This window comes from Gastrolobium bilobum, unplaced genomic scaffold, assembly GCF_033153095.1.
Source record: "Gastrolobium bilobum isolate Gb01-03AN ecotype WA unplaced genomic scaffold, APGP_CSIRO_Gbil_v1 utg11839, whole genome shotgun sequence".
NCBI lineage: Eukaryota > Viridiplantae > Streptophyta > Magnoliopsida > Fabales > Fabaceae > Gastrolobium > Gastrolobium bilobum.
Window position 1 is genome coordinate 74690 of NW_026897141.1, and position 19625 is coordinate 94314.

At 34.6% G+C, this 19625-nt stretch overlaps 1 protein-coding gene across 1 annotated transcript; it reads left to right on the forward strand.

Moving 5' to 3' along the window:
• The first annotated feature begins 2387 nt into the window (after positions 1-2387).
• On the forward strand, positions 2388-3719 carry LOC133304470 (uncharacterized). The gene has a single exon (XM_061504510.1). The coding sequence runs from the start codon at positions 2500-2502 to the stop codon at positions 3460-3462; it is 963 nt and encodes a 320-aa protein (XP_061360494.1). The 5' UTR covers positions 2388-2499; the 3' UTR covers positions 3463-3719.
• Positions 3720-19625: the final 15906 nt, after the last annotated feature.

Genomic DNA, 19625 nt, shown 5'->3' on the forward strand with positions numbered 1-19625 from the left:
AAAAATAAATGTCTTGTACTAAAGTAAGGTTATTTATTACTATTTAAATCTTATAATTCTAATTACTTAATTGATTATTATTGATTCAAATTAAAATTAACGGCAGTATATTTTTTTTTAATATCAATTTTAAATTGATTCAATAATAACTAATCAGGTGAAAAAAATAATAAGATTAAAATAATAGTAAGTATAACAATTTTCTTTTTTTATTATGTTGTCTTTTATTTTTTTAATAAGTTAAACTTATCTAAATAAGTTAACTTTTATTAAAATTTATTAAAAAATAAAAAGTGGTGTTAAATATAAAAAAGTTACACCACACGATGAAATTGTAAGACCATGAGTGCTTGCACTTCTCTTCTAAAATAATTTTGTTTTGTAAAAAAAAATTGTAAATAAATTAGGAAAAAATTATTTTCATGTTATATAAGATAAACTTTTCTCCTACACACTCTTTCGATAATTGTGCCATCTTTTTTTTTTCTTTTTTCTTTTTTTTTTCTAGTGGTAGAATCTACAAATTTGTCTCTATGACATGAAATAACTTATCTTCTTTAAACTCAATAAATTAATATAAACAGTTGGTGGAACTGTCAACAATCATCGTCTGGATTCAAGCTTAAAACGTGTTGGCCTCCGAAAACAAAACATAACCCATAGTCCTTTTCTATGCACTCTAAACCTTGGCAAATTCACTCGCTCTCTTTTTATTTGAAGATCGTCGACTAAAATTTAAAAAATAATTTACTTATTTATGTTTTTTTATTGTTGTGTCATGTTTCACTTATTTCTCCTTTTTAATAAAAAAGTGTGTATTACAATAATACTAAAAATTTAATAACTTAAAATGACAGGTTTGTTAATAGATATTATATTCAATTCAATAATTTCTTCGCCTCAGGAAAATAATTTTCAACTATCGGGAGATAGCCTTGGAGTCATGTAAAAAAAGAAAATAATTATTTCATGTTGCATGAGATAATTATCTTATGCAACAGAGAGAAAATAATGGGGTCTACTATTTTTTTTATTTTTTTTTGAAAAAGTAGTAGACCCCACAATCTTATCTTTGTTGCATGAGATAATTATCTCATGCAACATGAGATTAATAGATCCCATAAAAAATGACACTTAATGCAAATTTAAAAAATTATTTAATGATCATAAAATTAAAATTATTTCTGGAAATAATACAAATAATTATGCACAAAAGATGTATAACTGTCACGTGCGTTGGATACAAGGGTGTTAAATGAACCACAGGCTTTTCAGGTTCTTTTGGCTCAGGTCGTGAAGACATGAGCTTATATGTCTAAAACTGGTTGTTGGCTCCAGGCTTGAATTTGTATAAAAGTCCGTTTAATAAAAAGGTCTAAGGCTCCAATTCAAAAGTTCTGCCTTAAAGCCTCTCCGACTGACCTAATATATTATTGGCCTTAGAGTCTTTCAGACTGGTCTAGTATATTATTTTATTTTTTTACTTTATATTTTTTGTACTACTTGTAATGATCATCTCTTTCTCTTCAATTCATCTCACCCTCTTTTATTGGTTAAACGGACTTTTTGAATGATTTTGTTTTGTTTCATATTATGTTGTTTGGATATACATTGAATTTATGATTATTTATGAAATTACTAGTGTTATTAATTGTATATTTTTTTTTTTTTGATAACAATTAATTGTATATTTTGTTTGCATAAATTTTTGTTGTCTTATTTTTTTTAAATAAACTAACAGGATAAACCAGACTTTTATTTTTTTTTTGTAAATAAGCCAGGTCACATGCCAATAATTATATTTATAACAGGTAAAATGTTTTACCAGACTGACACTGTAAACACAGACTTAATTATTTAAGACAAAAGCTAGGCTCGGCTTGGACACACCTCCATGCGCATCTAATATGACATTTTTAAATTTGAGATTAGTGTTTCTTATATTATAGAAAATAATTTTATATCTTACCCAAATAGAAAAGTGTGTGAGACTATTTTTTTTGTTTTCGCTTCTCTTCACACTTACCTCACACATATGTATATAAAATTATCTTCAATGAGATAAAAAAAACATTAATCCCGAATTTTATTACATCATTCAATGTAAATATTAATTATATCATAAATTACTAGTATTAATTAATTATTAGAAATATAAATAACTCAACATTTATTATTCTTAAAAAAAATATTGAGGATTAACAATAAATGAAGATGATTCAAACACGAATTTATAGTACTGTAAAAAAACAAAACAAAAAAAGAGAGGATAAACAATAAATGAAGATGAACAGTGGGTGGAGCGGTCAACAATCAACATCTGGCTGGATCCATCTTATTATAAAACAGAAAACGTGTCTCCCCTGAAAACAAAATCGTGACCCATCCATCCTCCTTCTCTCTCGTTTCGGTGGCTCTCAACAAAAGTTTGATTCTTTTTTTCTTTCTCTCTTTTGCTTCCTTCCTTCCTTCCATATTCTTCTTGCTCAGATCAGAAAAATGGATCTTGCCCCAGAAGAGCTTCAATTCTTGAACATCCCAGAAATCGTTAGAGAATCAATCTCAATCCCAAAAAGGTCACCTAAAACCTTCTACCTCATCACCCTCACCCTCATCTTCCCTCTCTCTTTTGCAATCTTAGCTCACTCTCTCTTCACCCACCCTCTCATCTCTCAGCTTCAATCCCCTTTCACTGACCCTTCTGAAACAAGCCATGATTGGACCCTTCTCCTTGTTATTCAGTTCTGCTACCTCATCTTCCTCTTTGCATTCTCTCTCCTCTCCACTGCAGCTGTTGTTTTCACCGTTGCCTCCCTCTACACTTCTAAAGCTGTCTCCTTTTCATCCACAATCTCTGCAATTCCTAAAGTCTTCAAGCGATTGTTCCTCACTTTCATCTGGGTCACCCTCTTGATGATCCTCTACAACTTTGTATTTGTCCTTTCACTTGTGCTTCTCATCATAGCCGTTGATACCCAGAATTCCCTTTTGCTGTTTTTCGCCATTGTTGTGATCCTCTTGCTCTTCATTGTTGTTCATGTGTACATCACCGCGATGTGGCATTTGGCCAGCGTGGTTTCTGTGCTGGAACCGGTTTATGGTTTTGCTGCAATGAAGAAGAGCTATGAGTTGTTGAAGGGTAGGGCCAAGTATGCTGCTGTTTTGGTTTCTGGGTATTTGATTATTTGTGGGATCATTGGAGGAGTTTTCAGTGTGGTGGTGGTGCACGGTGGAGATAGTTATGGGGTGTTCTCGAGGATTGTGGTTGGTGGGTTCTTGGTGGGGATTTTGGTGATTGTCAATCTTGTTGGGTTGTTGGTGCAGAGTGTGTTCTACTATGTGTGCAAGAGTTACCACCATCAAGGGATTGATAAGAGTGCATTGCATGACCATCTTGGTGGCTACCTTGGAGAATATGTGCCTCTTAAGAGCAGCATTCAAATGGAAAATTTGGATGTATGATTCCGGGAGAGTTTGTACACCCATAAGAGAATTGGGTTTGATTTGTAAGTTGATTTTCTTTTGTTATTCTGTAATGGAATAGTGTAAAACACAGTGGGAAAGACTAATGATAGATTGTATGTTGAATTTTTGATGTTGTGTAGTGTATCAATCTGTTATTTTAAATAAGCTATTTGATTCAATCCTTGTTTAACAGTAGCTCAGTAGTGTTTTGCACATCACTGCATTTTTGTATTGTGGTAGTATTGACATATTGTTTTCACCTGTGTAGAAGTTTTTCAATTAGCATTGAATTGAAAAACAAAATCTATTTGGCTCTGTAGACCTTTTTCTTTCACATGATGATTGAGATTGAAGCTATATTTTGACAATTTTTTTTAAGTGTTGTATCTGCAAGTTGATTGCCTTGTATAATTAGTGCCAGGTTCAATTGCTTGTGGGATTGGTTACAACAAGACATTTTTAGACAAATATTTGGCTTTATGTGATGCTTTGTAAGTTAATTAGTTTATTGACACCCCCTACCCCTAAGGGTGAAGACGCACGCAAGTTGAAGATTCTGAGTTTTTAGCCTTAGAAGCAAAGACACTTACATTTTTGTGCTCTTTCTTGACTTTCATGTAAGGCAACTCTGCCAGGAGAGAGAGACAGAGAGAGAGAGACAGAGAGAGAGAGAGAGAGAGAGAATGGGGGAAGGAGAGAAACCGCTTGAATTCAGATAAAACAGCTGATTCTTGGTTTTCAATCTCTTATTCTTTACTTTTGATAATGTCAATTTTCAGCTGTAACTCAAGGTATTGATCCTGTTTGAAGTCCACTCCTAGCTCCTTTAATGTCTTTAATCCTCCTCTTTAATATTGGTGAAACACTGAAATGGAGAAAAAAAACCTGGAAAATTTTTTAATTGGCTCATTGGGGCTGTTTATCATGCCTTGTGAAAGTGGATAGTTCTATATGATAACCATTTTAGCGCAAGGGTATGTACACTGCAAAGTTGTTTTAATTTTGATTGTCTGCTTTTGCTACTCTTAATCCACCATCTTCATAAATCATAAGTTTAAATGGCAGCTTGTCAAAATGGTTGATCTTGATTTGTTGTTTATATCTTCTTATGCCTTTTTGAGGTACATTTGCCATCATTAATTTCCTCCCCTCGTAACTATTGTAGTGAGATTAGTCAGGGTAGAGCTTTCTGTTCCTAAGGAATGTTGGGTTTATTATTATCTGTGAAGTCACAATGTTTGGAAGTGATATAGATGGTGGTAGGTTCTTCTGTTTGATAAACTTGAGATGCTTCAAACATTTTGCAAACTGGCTATGGCAATCTGGCACTGGCATAATCCCTGAAGTGCTGCAGTGTTGATACTGGTTTCATGGCTTTTCAATGTTCACCAACTATTTTGTTCCCAACTTGTACAATTGTTCTGTTTTCCACTATGGATGAATAGACATACCAAAAATATAAGATGGAGAATGAATTATTCGTTAGGTAGTGTTTGGTTAGGGAGAAATTTTTTTTTACTAGAGAAATGTAATTGATAGGGAAATGGTTGGAAAGTGAGTTTGGTAGGAAAATGTAAAAAAAGTTGTTTGGTTGACCCAAATATTACCAGGGAAATTTATTTAAATATGCAAAATCTATGTTCGGGAGAAACTTTGCACCTGTTTTTTCACTTCCCCAGTTATCTCATGATACCACATCTCAAGTGGTATTCTGTAACAGTGAATTTTATCCAAAAATCAACACAAAAGTCATTTTCCCATCTATCCTATTTGCCTGGTATTTTTTGAAAAAACCTGAACCAAACGTGGTATTTTTCAATATCCACTTACACTTTCCCATCAATCCCAAAATAAACCTTCAACCAAACACTACCTAAGAAGTTAGAAAAGTGCCTTTCGAGAAGATGACATAAACTTCATTACAGTGGTTTATAAAAGAAAAATAATCCTATTAAAAAGTGGCAATTCAGAGAAGATTTTCAGAAAAAAAATTTAGAGAATGTTTAGATTAACTTTTTTTCTTTAGAACAAAAAAGGCTTTTAATCAGCAAAAAAAAATTGGAAGACTTTGAAAAAAAATTACTTTTTCTTTAAAAAAAAGTGTTTAATAAAATTTATGTTTAGTGCAACAAGTATTCGAAAATTGCTTTTGCATTCTAATAGAGTAATTTAACATCAACTTTAAAATGAAAAGGCTTTTCTTTTATAGTGCGTAATCCAAAGCATCTCAAGACTCAATTCATATATTTAATCGTGACACGATAGTCAGGCATATTAGACAATCTAAACTTAAGAAGATAAAATTGATCTATAATAAAAATAAAATATACCTCCACTAGGTTTTGAAAATTTGTTTTTTAGCCTTTAATGCATTAAAAATTCCCTTCAACTAAGAATCCAATACACTAAAAATTTACACTATAAGATAAACCAATCAACAGTTCCCAAGCATAATATAGTATAACAATGGTAGAGTTTGAAACAGGATAACCAAATTAGATCTTATTAAGCTGAAATAACCCCTATGGCGCTTGTATGCTACTCTCTTCGAACCGGACTGACGGAGAAATTAAAATATATATGGTTTAATTATTTGTCATGTCACTTGACCATCTGTCACTCAAAACTATGTCGTTATGTCGTTTTAGATATTTACTTTTTTTATTTAATTGATCGGAAATAGATATTATATTCTCTCTCTTCTTTTATCATTATTGATCCATCTTTGTATAATTATGATTTCCCGACTAGACAAATCTTTATGTCAAGTGATTTGCCATCCAATTAACCATATATATATATATATATATATATATATATATATATATATATATATATAAGGGTAGGATCCTTTGACACCGATGTCAAATTTTGAAATTTGACACCAAATCCCAACTGTTGATTTCCGCCAATCAACGGTTATTATTTATTGGAATTAATAATTAATTAATAAGTGTAATTCCCAATAAATGATAACCGTTGATTGACGAAAATCAACGGTTGGGATTTGGTGACAAATTTTAAAATTTGACACCAGTGTCAAATGATCTTATCTCATATATATATATATATATATATATATAAGAAGTCTTTAATTAACTAAGTAATTTCCATTCTGTGTTTGGTAAAATATTTAGGACATTGGATATGTAATTAAAACTTTAATTGTGCAATCAAAAGGTAAGGTAAAAACTACATTAAAAGCAACAAATAAGGTTTATTCTATGAAAAATATTACCAAAAATAACGGGAAAAAATTAAGAGATAATGACCATTTTGACGTTGTTTTGGAAATTTTTGCCAAAATGTCACTGGTTTAAACATTTTGACCAATATGCCATGGTGTCAACACTCGCTCTAAGCAGAGACGGGTCTTGTAAGACACGTTGCATAAAACGTGTGGTCCCAAGGACTTGCCTCTAACAAAAGTGTGGCCATGACAAGTCTTACAACAGAGCAGATCTTAGACCCATCACGACGAGCAACGTGTCGCTTGCATGCATGCCATGTGTCATGTTGTGGTATAATCGCCTTCATTTATGGCAAATCCTTGCTTATATATACCACCCCCACGCCTCGTATTCTCCAACACAAATTTTTCAAATATCCTCTATAGTTTTACTCATCAGTTATGTGTACAGTGTTATTTTCTACTCTTATACTCTTATTTTTTTAGAATGAGTGCCATTAGTGATTCATTAATTGACCTTGTATACTACAATGAGAGGAAGTATTATGGTCCTATTTTTGAAGGAGATACGAAAATGATCTGCATGAGTCCCCGTTGTAGCTATTATACTCTGAAGAAGATAATCCACAAGAATTTAGGAGTACAAGAGAGTCAATCTCTATGTTGCTTGACTACTAGATGCTCCACCTGTAAGGGGAAATGGATCAGCGTGGAGATTGTTGAAGATGATGATGTGACATGCGTAGTTGAAGCATTTCTAAATCAGGATGACATATATTTATTCAACTGTATGCAAAACTAGACTCTGATCTATGCATGAGCATTCACTCCCTATAATTTAGTCTGTTGACATTAATAGGGAGTCACATTTTGATCCTGATGATAGGTATGTCTTATCCCCACCCATCCACCCCTACCTTCACCAATGTTAAGTGAAATGACTACCGCCCAAGACGAATATGATCTGACGTTGTGTACAGATAGTTATGAGGAAGAGGTGGGAAAAGGTCTTGTTCTGGATAGTGACTTATCGAACACCGACGTTGAGGGTGATTTCGATTCATCTTCGGCTGCCATAATATGGCATCCGATTTCTTCGCTAGGCATTGTTGGAACACGGAAGGTTAGGAAAAAGATTTAGTAGCTATTTTTAGAAGTTTAATTTTTATTATGCATTTGTTTGATGTCTGCACATATGATGTTATATAGGTCATAATAATACTCCTTTTTGGGCTAATACAAGTCATTATATGTATAATAATTGGGCACACTCAGATCGGGAGTTCCCTGCAATTGAGGGAGAACAAGCACCTAATTAGCATATGGGTCAAGAGTTATATAAGGACCAAGAGTTTGACTGTAAGCACAATGTGCAGATGGCAATAAAGCAATTTTGTATGAAGTCATAGCATCATTGTTGCAAGTGATACCACTCGATTGATCATAGTATAAAATCACAACGATGATTGTCCCTGGAGGGTGAGGGCACATGTAAAAAAATGGGGCAACTATTGGGTTATCGACAAATGGGTTGGAGAACACATATGTGTTAACCAAACTCTTTCCCAAGATTACAAACAATTGAACTCTAATTTCATTTTTTCAATGATCATAGGTATTTGTATATCTATTTTTATATATAATATGTATGATTCACCTATTTTTATATCTGATTCTTTTGATTAATTTAATTTTTTTTTACATTATAAAAATGATAAGGGAGGAGCTGCATGTTAAAATTGCTCTAATCCAAAAATGAATTGCAACAAATCATGGTTTTCATATATCATATAGGAAAACGTGGAAGGTAAAACAAAAGGTGATTGTGAAAATTTATGGAGATTGGGATGAGTCTTATGCTTTCCTGCCAAAATGGTTGAATTACATGCTGCTTTTTCACCAAGCTTTGCTTATAAGCTGGGCGGCTAGATAGAAGTGGAAAAGTTTTCCATAGGGTGTTTTTGACCTTCAAGCAGAGTTGTGATGTCTTTAACTATTGCAAGCTGATCATACAGATAGATGATACCCACCTAGGACCTGGATCAACTAGGCTTTGTGGGGAGTATGATTTTGTTTCTTGTCATCGTCGTGTGGTGGTGAACCGGAAGGGGAATCCATGTATCTAATTAAAAATATTCATATATTTATTAAAACCTCAAGTAATATATTATATATACAATATAGTTTTCAAATTCAGAATAAGTATTAGTTATTTAAATAAATTAATAAATATTAGCTTGAATAAATAATTAATAATTCTTAATTATGTATATTCAAATTAAGTCTCAAATTAACTTAAGTTAAGTTGCTAAATAATTTTTTTTACCAAATGTGATCTTCCTAAGGTTTTAACATATATTATAATTATGAATGTGGAGCACAAAAATTTACATGTTAACGTCCTAGGGTTTAAAATTTTAATCTACTATAATTTAATAATTCATTTTCTAGGGTTTTTATTCTATAGTAGTACACACAAAAATAATAGTGAGAAAAAAAGGAAAAACTTACTTGTTTAAAAGTCTCACAAGAATAAGAAATCCAAAAACTAAAATTTGAGAGCAATTTAAATGGAGAGATTTGTAATAAGAAATAATAAGGAGTTGGGAATAAGAAGTAGGCCGTGTAGGTATATATAAGCAATCACTCGCTACATGTAAAGGCGGATTGTACCACAACGTGACACATGGCATGCTTGCAAGTTACATGCTTCTCCACCTGACATGTCTAGGATTTGCTGTGATGCAAAACGTGTAAAGGACACCCTTTTGTCAGAGACGAGTCCTTGGGACCACGCATTTGACACCACGTGTCATTCACGACCCATCTCTGCTCAGAGCGTGTGGTGCTGACAGAGTGACATATTGGTCAAAAAGTTTTGAACCTAGCATTTTGACAAATAATTTTCAAAAATGTGTCAAAATGGTCGTTATCCCCAAAATTAAACCAAACTGGTAATCATAATACCTTAATGACTGTGTGATTGGTCCATAATTCATTTATGTAGCAAAACAAGACAAATATTAAATAAAATTGTATGTTGTTCGGGACCAATCATACTAGCCCAGCCCATTGGATTGGTCATTGATGCCCATACAAGGGGTTACACCACTATATTCCTACATTGAGATTTTTAAACTTTCATTGCAGATGATTTCACTCCTCTACACAATGTAACACCCTGTATATATCCGGTAGTGTTATCATTACATCGTATTAAGCAGTGCTTAATTAAAAATGCGGAATATTCTTTTTCTTTTCAATTATGACGTCATTATCAATTACCATCTTGATTACTTAATCAATTTCATAAAATATCGCCTGTATGTAAATTGCAATAAGACATCTACTGAAATACCTCAATATTTAAATAAAGTGTGTATCTAAATCACGACATTACATCTCGTAATCTGGACAATATCCTGATACATTATTACAACTCCCAAAAGACTCAAGACGAAACAATACTATGTGTCATGGACAATCCCCATGCTCACCAAATAAACAGCGTAAACAACAAGTCTTAACATAAAACTCCATAAACATAAACTGAAGCTATAAGCATATAAGCAGTATGCAAATCCAGCATCCAACATGTCAGCATAAATAACAGCAAATCTAACTCAGCTCCGGCCTCCTGCGCCTGAGGTCTCAACATTACCTGATCCTAAAATAAGCATTCCCCAAACGTGGGGTGAGATCTCTAAACCAGAAATCTCAGTAAGACAAGGGGTCCTCAAGGATCTTCCACCCCAAGCTCACTTACATGTGCAATATAAGTTCTAAAAGCATTTATATCAATATTAGTTCCAAAACTATGTAGTGCAACAGATATCTATGGCATGTGTGTCAATACTATTCTACTGGCTAGAGAAATGCAGGAATACGTCTATACCTACATGTAGTACAAGGAACACCGCTTGCACCTCACCCACAGCCTCACCATCTTGTATGTACCATATACTCAGGCTTACCGTATAGGTGGAACACCACATGCATATCATAAAGGCACTAGTAGGGGTGTCAATATGGGTTGACACGACACGAATTTGACACGACACGAATTCGACACGACACGAATACATCAACACGAACACGACACGAATTTTCATTCGTGTCAAAATCTTCAACACTGACACGACACGAATTTTTTGCGGGTTAACACGACACGACACGACACGAATAACACGCAAAATAGGGGACAAAACGGTAATTGACAAAAAAAATTAAAAAAATAGATCGAAAATAAATAAAAAATTAAAAAATAATAATAAAAAAATAATAAAAATAATAATTAAAAATAATACGGGTCGACACGAACACGAATTCATAAACACGAACACGACACGAATTTTTTGCGTGTCATTTTTTCCAACACGAACACGACACGAATTTTTTTACGGGTCAACCCGAACACGAATTTTCGTGTCGTGTCGCGGGTCGACCCGCGTGTCAAAACCCATATTGACACCCCTAGGCACTAGCATATAACAGCTCAACAGCATTTTCAAAACATCAAAAGCATGTAACACAGCATGCATATAACCATATCCCCATGGGACATGGTGGAACCACAACACGGCTAAACCGAGGACACGAAAGCTTACCTTGCAAGCTCACTATCCAATGCCAAGAGTCCTCACAGCTCAAGTCCAACACACAGTAGATCACAATCTGATTTAGGACCAGCAAGTGTATCAACATACAACTCAAAAGCATTAACATAAAGACTACGTTCTCCTTAACGATTTACGTCTTAAGGCTTCCAACAAAGCCACAAACCCTTAATCACATGATTCTGACTTAGTCCATTAATTACAGAAGTTCAACTTCATCAAATTAGGGTCCACAAACCCCCAACAGCCTACTGTACACACAACACAGCTACTGTTCTACGAAATCCCAGAATATCCGGATATTCCTCGGGTACATATCCGGATATGCAATATCCGGATATCCCACTGTGCATATCCGAATATCTAGAATCTCATATCCGGATATCACATATCCAGATACCATATCCGGATATCCAATATCCGGATATTCCACGGGCAGATATTCGGATATTTCACGACAGAATGCAGAAACTGCATTTCGTGAAGATATCCTTCAAAGGTTGGGTTTTTACCGATTATAAACACTTAAACATGCATTTCTAAGTGTGTTTGACATTACCCAACGTTAAGTTATCATCTTTTAGCCTTAACATGCATCAAGCTTCCATTTTTAAGCATAAAACTCAAGATCAAAGGTTTATACAACATACCAAGGCTCAAAACTCAAAACAAGGAGGCCCTTGGAGCTCACTAGGCACTCCCAAGGTTCTGTCTCTCACTGTACACGAAAATGGTACACAAAGGTGGTTCTTTTACATAACAAGGAAGCTCCTTGAAGCTTCACAACACCTAAGGAAAGTGTAAGAACCTGCACCGTTAATTAAGGAATTTAATTAATAAATTATGAGAAAATAGGAAATGATTCCATAATTGACCCTAATAATTATTATGAGGCTTTAATAATTATAGTAAGTGAGTAATAATGCTGAAAGTCGCTTTTCGGAAGAAAACTGCAGATACCGGTTCTGCTAGTCAGTATAAATGCGTGCCAAAAAAGTATCCCGAAAAATTATAATAAGTGCATGATAATTACTAGAATGATATGTGGGACTTGTAAAACTAGTTTCAAGTCCAGATAATGAGAACTGGTGCTAGAAACCGGTACTGGCTTGGAAAAGTGCGTACCGGAAAAGTGCTCAGAAAATTATATGAAAAATATGATAAATCTTAGAAAATTATGTAGTTTCAGAATCCAAAGTTTGGGATTAAAATGCTAAGCGTAGCAATTAAAGTTAATATTGTGTGTTTAAGTGGCTTGGGCTATAAATACCCATTTCTAAGGGCACAATGCCCTAGAAAACAGATTTTGAACGTGAGAGTTGAGGGTGGCTGATCAGCTTGGCTGACTTGTGGGGTTTCTTCTCCATTTTGGGTCCAAGACACTTCCTTTCTTGATTTTCTTCACACTTTCACTTGGGAGACACTTGGTGAGGGTGAGAGCTAGCTTTGGGACTCCATTGCTGGTCTTTTCTGAGTTGAGAGAGCTGCTGTATGTGAGGTTTTGAGGCTGACTTGGGTTGGTTGTTTGTGGGAGCCTTTGTTTTGGCATTGTGAGGTCCAAGAAGCTTCCTTTGTGTTGAAAGGTCCAAGCTTGTTGATCCATTTTCGTGCACCTTGTTGAGTCAGTCTTGAGGGGCTGATTGTGAGCTCCAAAGAGCAACCTCTTCTTCTGTTTTGGCCTTTGGTATGTATACCAACCTTTGATCATGAGTTTAATGCTTAAAAATGGAAGTTTGATGCATGTTAAGGCTTAAAGATGATAACTTGTTGTTGGGTAATGTTGAACACACCTAGAAATGCATGTTTAGGTGCTTTAAATCGTTAAAAACTCAACCTTGGATGGATATCTTCACGAAATGCATTTTCTGCATTCTGTCGTGAAATATCCGGATATGTGCCCGATGAATATCCGGATATGTGATATCCGGATATGGGTTTTGAGTATCCGGATATTAGATATCCGGATATGGGATTCTGGATATTCGGATATTGCATATCCGGATACGTCCAGTGAGATATCCGGATATTGCATATCCGGATATGGCCCCGAGGAATATCCGGATATTCTGGGATTTCGAAGAATAGTAGCTGTGCTGTGAGGACAGTAGGCTATTGGGGGTTTGTGGACCCTAGAATGATGAAGTTGAACTTCTGTTTTAATTAAACTAAGTCAGAATCAAGTGGTTAAGGGCTTATGGCTTGGTATGGAGCCTCAAGACGTTAAAGCGTAATGAAAAGGTGTTGTTTTTAATTTGTATGCATGTGGTACATGTTATTGATATAGTATTAGTCCATAACAGATTGTGAAGCTGCTGTGTTTGGACTTTGAGTTGTGGACTCTTGGCTTTTGGAGTTAGCTTGCAAGGTAAGCTTTCGTGTCCTCGGTTTAGCCATGTTGTGGTTTCACCATGTCCCATGGGGGTATGGTTTATGCATGTTGTGTACATGCTTTTGGATATTTGATATGTTGATTGGACTTTACATGTAATGGCTTTTAATATGCATCTGTTGTTTCATCTTGACGGGAAGCCTGAGTATGTAGCGCCATACAAGACGGTGTACCGGGGTGAATGCAAGTGGTACTTGCACGGTGTGTAGGTGATAGACGTATACCTGCACTGTCTCTGGCCAGTAGATTAGTATTGACACACATGACATGATTATCTGCTGCATTGCATTATTTTAGAAATGATAAATGATAAACTGCTTTTGAACTTATATTGCACATGTAAGTGAGCTTGGGGTGGAAGATCCTTGAGGACTCACTGACTTACTGAGATTTCTAGATTAGAGATCTTACCCCACGTTTGGGGAATGCTTATTTCAGGATCAGGTAGTATGAGTACTGATGCCTCAGGCGGCAGGATGCCGGAGCTTAGCTGATTATGTTTTACTGCTTTGTGTTAGCATGACTGGATTTGGATGCTGATTATGTTTTATGCCTTTTATCATTATGTTGTTGTTGAGACTGATGTTAGGCATGTTGCCTTATTTGAGTGAGCATGGGGATTGTCCATGACACTCTCTGTTAGTACTTTTTAGATTGGAGTTGTATAAACTGTTAGATGGTCCGGTCTACATTGTTGTAGTTCCATGACTAGAGCCACACTTATATTATCTATGTTATGAGGTATTTCAGTTAGCTGTTCTATTGCAATTCTATACAGGAGATGTTTTATTAATTGATTATTAAGCAAGTTGGTAATGTTAATGGCATCATAATTGAAAAGAAAAAGTAATTCCGCATTTTTAATTAAGCGCAGCTTAATACGATATTATGATAACATTGCCGGATATATACGGGGTGTTACAGAAAGCTCCCTCCTTCCCAAAACGTGAAAACAGCAAGCTCACCCTCTTAAGACAGAAGCCAAACTCAGAAATGAAGTCTCTTTCTCTCTCACAAGGATTGTTCACACTCACCCAATGTGTTTACAAGAGAAAAGGTTAAGAATCAAGAAGGAAATGGCCTTGAACCTTAAGAAAAGGAAGAAGAACACCAAAGGGCTGAGTTTCTGGTCAGCCACCAACACTATTCACGCAGGGATTTCTGTTATCTAGGGCAATGTGCCCTTAATGAGGGTATATAAAGCCCACTTAAAGATTAACACGCAGTATTAGCTTTAATTGCTACGCTTAACATTTTGATCCCAAACTTTGGAACCTGAAACTACACATTTTTTCAAGAATTAACATATTTTATAATATTTTTCTGAGCACCTTTCCGGTACGCGCTTTTCATAGCCAGTATCAGTTTCTGGCACTAGTGCTCATTATTTGGACTTGAAACTCATTTTACAAGTCCTACATATTATTCTAATAATTATCATGCACTTACATTAATTTTCTGGGATACTTTTTCGGTACGCATTTATACCGACTAGCAGAACCCGTATCTGCACTTTTCTTCCAAAAAGAGACTTTCAGCATTCTTAATCACTTACTATAATTATTAGAGCCTCAATATAATTATTAGGGTCAATTATGGAATCATTTTCTAATTTTGCCTAATTAATTAATTAAATACTTTATTTAACGGTGCGGGTTCTTACACACAACACACCTCACATTTCATGTATCATGTGAATGTGTTTGCTTCATATCAAATGGAGCCCATAAGGACAAACAATTATGATTCACTCTCTTATTTATCATAAGAGGATCTTCTCTATTTATTTATATCCTTCTTTAGCTATTGAGAATGATATGGACTTGACAAATGCCCATATTCTAGAAGGACCAATAAAAGATAGCACAAAAGAAAGGGAATCTCTTATTAATGACAATCCTATTCAGACAGCTAAGCAGTTGGACATGGGCCTCAATATTCCTAAGAGGCCCAAAAATACACTCCTTGAGGTAACCCATCTATAAATAAGGGGTTAAATCAATAAGGTACACACTCTAGACCCTCTCTCTTAGCTTGTCACAGTGCACACCCCTCACGTCTTGACTATGTCGATTATTATTGTGCACAGTGATCTGCCTACCATCAAAGATATCTCATTCATAGATACCTAAGAAAGGACAAATAGATCCTACATAAAATATATCAGCCACCGGCTGAACATCTCTATCTTTCAAACAGAACAGAGAAGACATATTTTAGTTGTTACGATGCTAAATTCTCTTCACCTAAAGCCATCGAGCCCAATAATTCCCCTTGATTCTTAGCTTTCGTCTAAGACACTATTCACACGGACTCTCCATCAAACTTAGGTCTATATATTTGCTCATAAATCGCTATAACATTGATATACTATACCTTATCGAGGGAAAAAGATTCACCTCGATTACCTAAACAGTTTATACGTTGAAGCAACATTGTACATATTTATTGTTAGTATAACCAACACATATCAAAACAAGATAAGCATATAGGAAGGCATTTTTTTTAACTGTAGTTGCAACCATAAAACAAACTCTATGCGCTACCATAAATTTTTACCAAAAATACCATATTCCTCTATTTGTCTATAATAACTCTTTATTTTCTTTAACATAATAAATATTAGGCAAATTATTAAATGATAGTTAGCAAACAAAGACATGGCACAATACAAATTATCGCACCCAAAGAGCATATATGGCAGAAGTGTCCACCTTATTACCTTAATGCAATAGCCACTTAGCAAACTTAAAAAAAAAAAAAAAAAAAGCGTTTGACATATTGTCCCAAAATTTTAGAACCTCATGTCCTCTAGAGATATATTCATGAATAAAAGTATCAATTATACAATCTAAGGAACGAATTAGATACGTCCATGGCAGCAAAAGAAGACACATTTTAGAGAAAAGTTGAAGTAGTGCGAGAGAAGATTTTAAAAAACAAGACATTTCATTTTACTTACAATTATGCCACCGTGTTCTCAAAAGTATGCTTTCAGTTTTGGCATTTATGTGAAGAAAACAAGTGAAAACAATTTTTTTATGTTTTCAGATTGCTTCAATAATTTAAGAAGGAAAAAACTACTCTTATTACATGTGATAACTTTCTCTCCTACACACCCTTCGATAACTGTGCCACTTTTTTCTTTTCTTTTCTTTTTATTTTTCAGATGGTGGAGCTCACAAATTTATCTCTGTGACATGAGATAACTTATCTCTTTTAACATGAGATTAATCAAACCCATTTAAGAAATACATTTTTAAAAAAATTCATTATGACAAACCAAATACATTTGTACTTATATGTTCATTTTTAGAATATGAAAACTGAAAACAGATAAACTAAACCATCATTAACAATTCTTATAAGGGATTAATGTTTTTTTACGTTGATAGAAATAAAATTATCTTTTACATACAAAAAAAAGTGTATGAGACCCATGTGAGGCTATGTGAGTAAAAGAGAGAGAAAAAATAATGTGAGTCACACATACTTTTATGTATGTGTAGGAGATAAAATTCATTTCCTACAATATGAGAAATATTGATGAAGGTTGTACTTAAAACCTATTTTCATTTATAACATTTTACAACCATGTCTTAACCGTTGATTTTCGCCAGTCAATGGTTATTATTTTCTCAAATCAAACTCATTAATTAATTATTAATTCGTAATAAATGATAACAGTTAATTAACAGAAATCAATTATTAAGATATGATTGTAAATACAACCTTCCTCGAGAAATATTAATCCCTTCTTATAATTGATTTTAACATTTTTTAAAAAGTTGTGGATTAACCCATCCAACTAAGTGGGTTGGGCAAAAGTATATTCGACCTTCAATTTTGTGGATTATCAATTTTATATCCCTAGTGGTGGATGAGTGGATGAGCATATATGTGAATTGGTACATGCATATATGTTCAACTCTACGAGACAGATTTTTTGACCTTTTTGCCCCTCATTAATTAATTAATTAATAATCAATTTGCCCCTCCCCCAGAACTATCCACCATCCTGCCCCCCTTTAATCGATTAAGATGAATTTTTAATCGACTAAATGGTCAAAATGCAGGAAAAGTGATGACCGAAATTTAATCGATTAAATTTTGGGACATTTAATCGATTAAGGAACAATATTTAATCGATTAAATGTCGGCAGAAACCCTATATTTTGCCCTTTCTCGGTCTCATTTCAAATATTATTGTTTTGTAAACTAATATCTCTCTTGTTTGTCATCTGTGATCCTTCCAATCACGATTACATTTCATCCCACCATCTATGGTGAGTTAGAAGAAGAACTCTACATGGAAATCCCGCCTGATTTTGATTCTGTGAAGGGGGAAAATAAAGTTTGTAGATTAAAAAAGGCCTTGTATGGATTGAAGCAGTCACCTCGTGCTTGGTTTGGAAGATTTACTAAGGTTATGATGACCTTAGGATACAGACAGAGCCAAGGAGATCACACTCTTTTCTTCAAGCACTCCCAAAATGGGAAGCTTACTGTGCTCCTTGTATATGTTGATGATATTATTATCACAGGTGATGATTTTGTGGAGAGACAGATTCTGCAAACACGGCTTGCCTCTGAGTTTGAAATCAAAGACCTTGGGAAACTGAGATATTTCCTAGGGATAGAAGTAGCTCATTCAAGCAAAGGAATTTTTATCAGCCAGAGGAAATATGTTCTTGATCTTCTCAAAGAAGCAGGAAAGCTCGGGTGTAAACCCTCTAATACTCCTATTGAGCAGAATCACAAGATGGGCTATGAAGAAGAGAGTCCTCCAGTTGATAAAGGACAATATCAACGGCTAGTTGAGAAATTGATATATCTGGCCCATACTAGACCAGACCTAGCTTATGCTGTTAGTGTTGTCAGTCAGTTTATGCACGATCCAAAAGAAAAACACATGCAGGCAGTAGAGAGAATTCTTCAGTATCTTAAAGGTACTCCTGGTAAAGGATTGTTATTCCGACGTGATGGCAATCTATCTTTAGAAGTCTACACAGATGCTGATTATGCTGGATCCGTGACTGACCGTCGTTCTACCACTGGTTATTGCATGTTTCTTTGCGGTAACTTGGTGACATGGAGAAGTAAGAAACAAGATGTGGTTGCCAGATCAAGTGCAGAAGCTGAATTTCGAGCTATGGCTCAAGGCATTTGTGAGTTACTGTGGCTGAAAATTGTACTTGATGATCTCAAAATAAAATGTGAGGGACCTATGAAGCTGCTATGTGATAATAAGTCCGCTATTTGTATAGCTCATAATCCAGTTCAACATGATCGGACTAAACATATTGAGGTCGACCGCCATTTCATCAAAGAGAAACTTGATAGCGGGTTGATTACCACTCCATACATTCCCACTGGGCGTCAATTAGCTGATCTATTAACAAAGGGGCTTCCTTCAGACAGATTTCAAGAACTTACTAGCAAGCTGGGAATGATAAATATCTATTCCCAGCTTGAGGGGGAGTGTTGTAAATAATATTGATTTAGTTATTATTTAGTCATTTATTGTTGTATTGGGCCAAGCCCTTTGTTGTATTGGGCCAAGCCCATTAGGTTAAAAGTAGGTCAAATATTCTCTATAAATAGAGAACCCTTTGTACACATTATTTACAATTCTATAATATATTCGAATACCCTTTTTCAAGTTGTTGTTTTAGAATTAGAGGTAATTATGATCATGTTCCTTTGGGTGCTTATGATGGGAAAGAAATACCAGAAGTTTCAAAGATAAAAATCTATGCTGCAGTGCCAATTTTATATGATATTTTACTTGTTGCTTTATTATAGTGCTTAGCTAATGACTTTTTTGGAGGGGTCTCTCCATATAATATGTGGATTGGAGAGTTGCTTGTTGATTTATCTTTCTTTCTTTTAGTTTTTTATTGCTCCAATGCTTTACATATGTATTTTACATAAATCCTTTACCTTAATGCTTTGTTGTTTTTGT

Coding starts and splice junctions, on each gene's coding strand:
- LOC133304470 (XM_061504510.1), top strand. CDS start 2,500: ATGGATCTTGCCCCAGAAGAGCTTCAATTCTTGAACATCCCAGAAATC.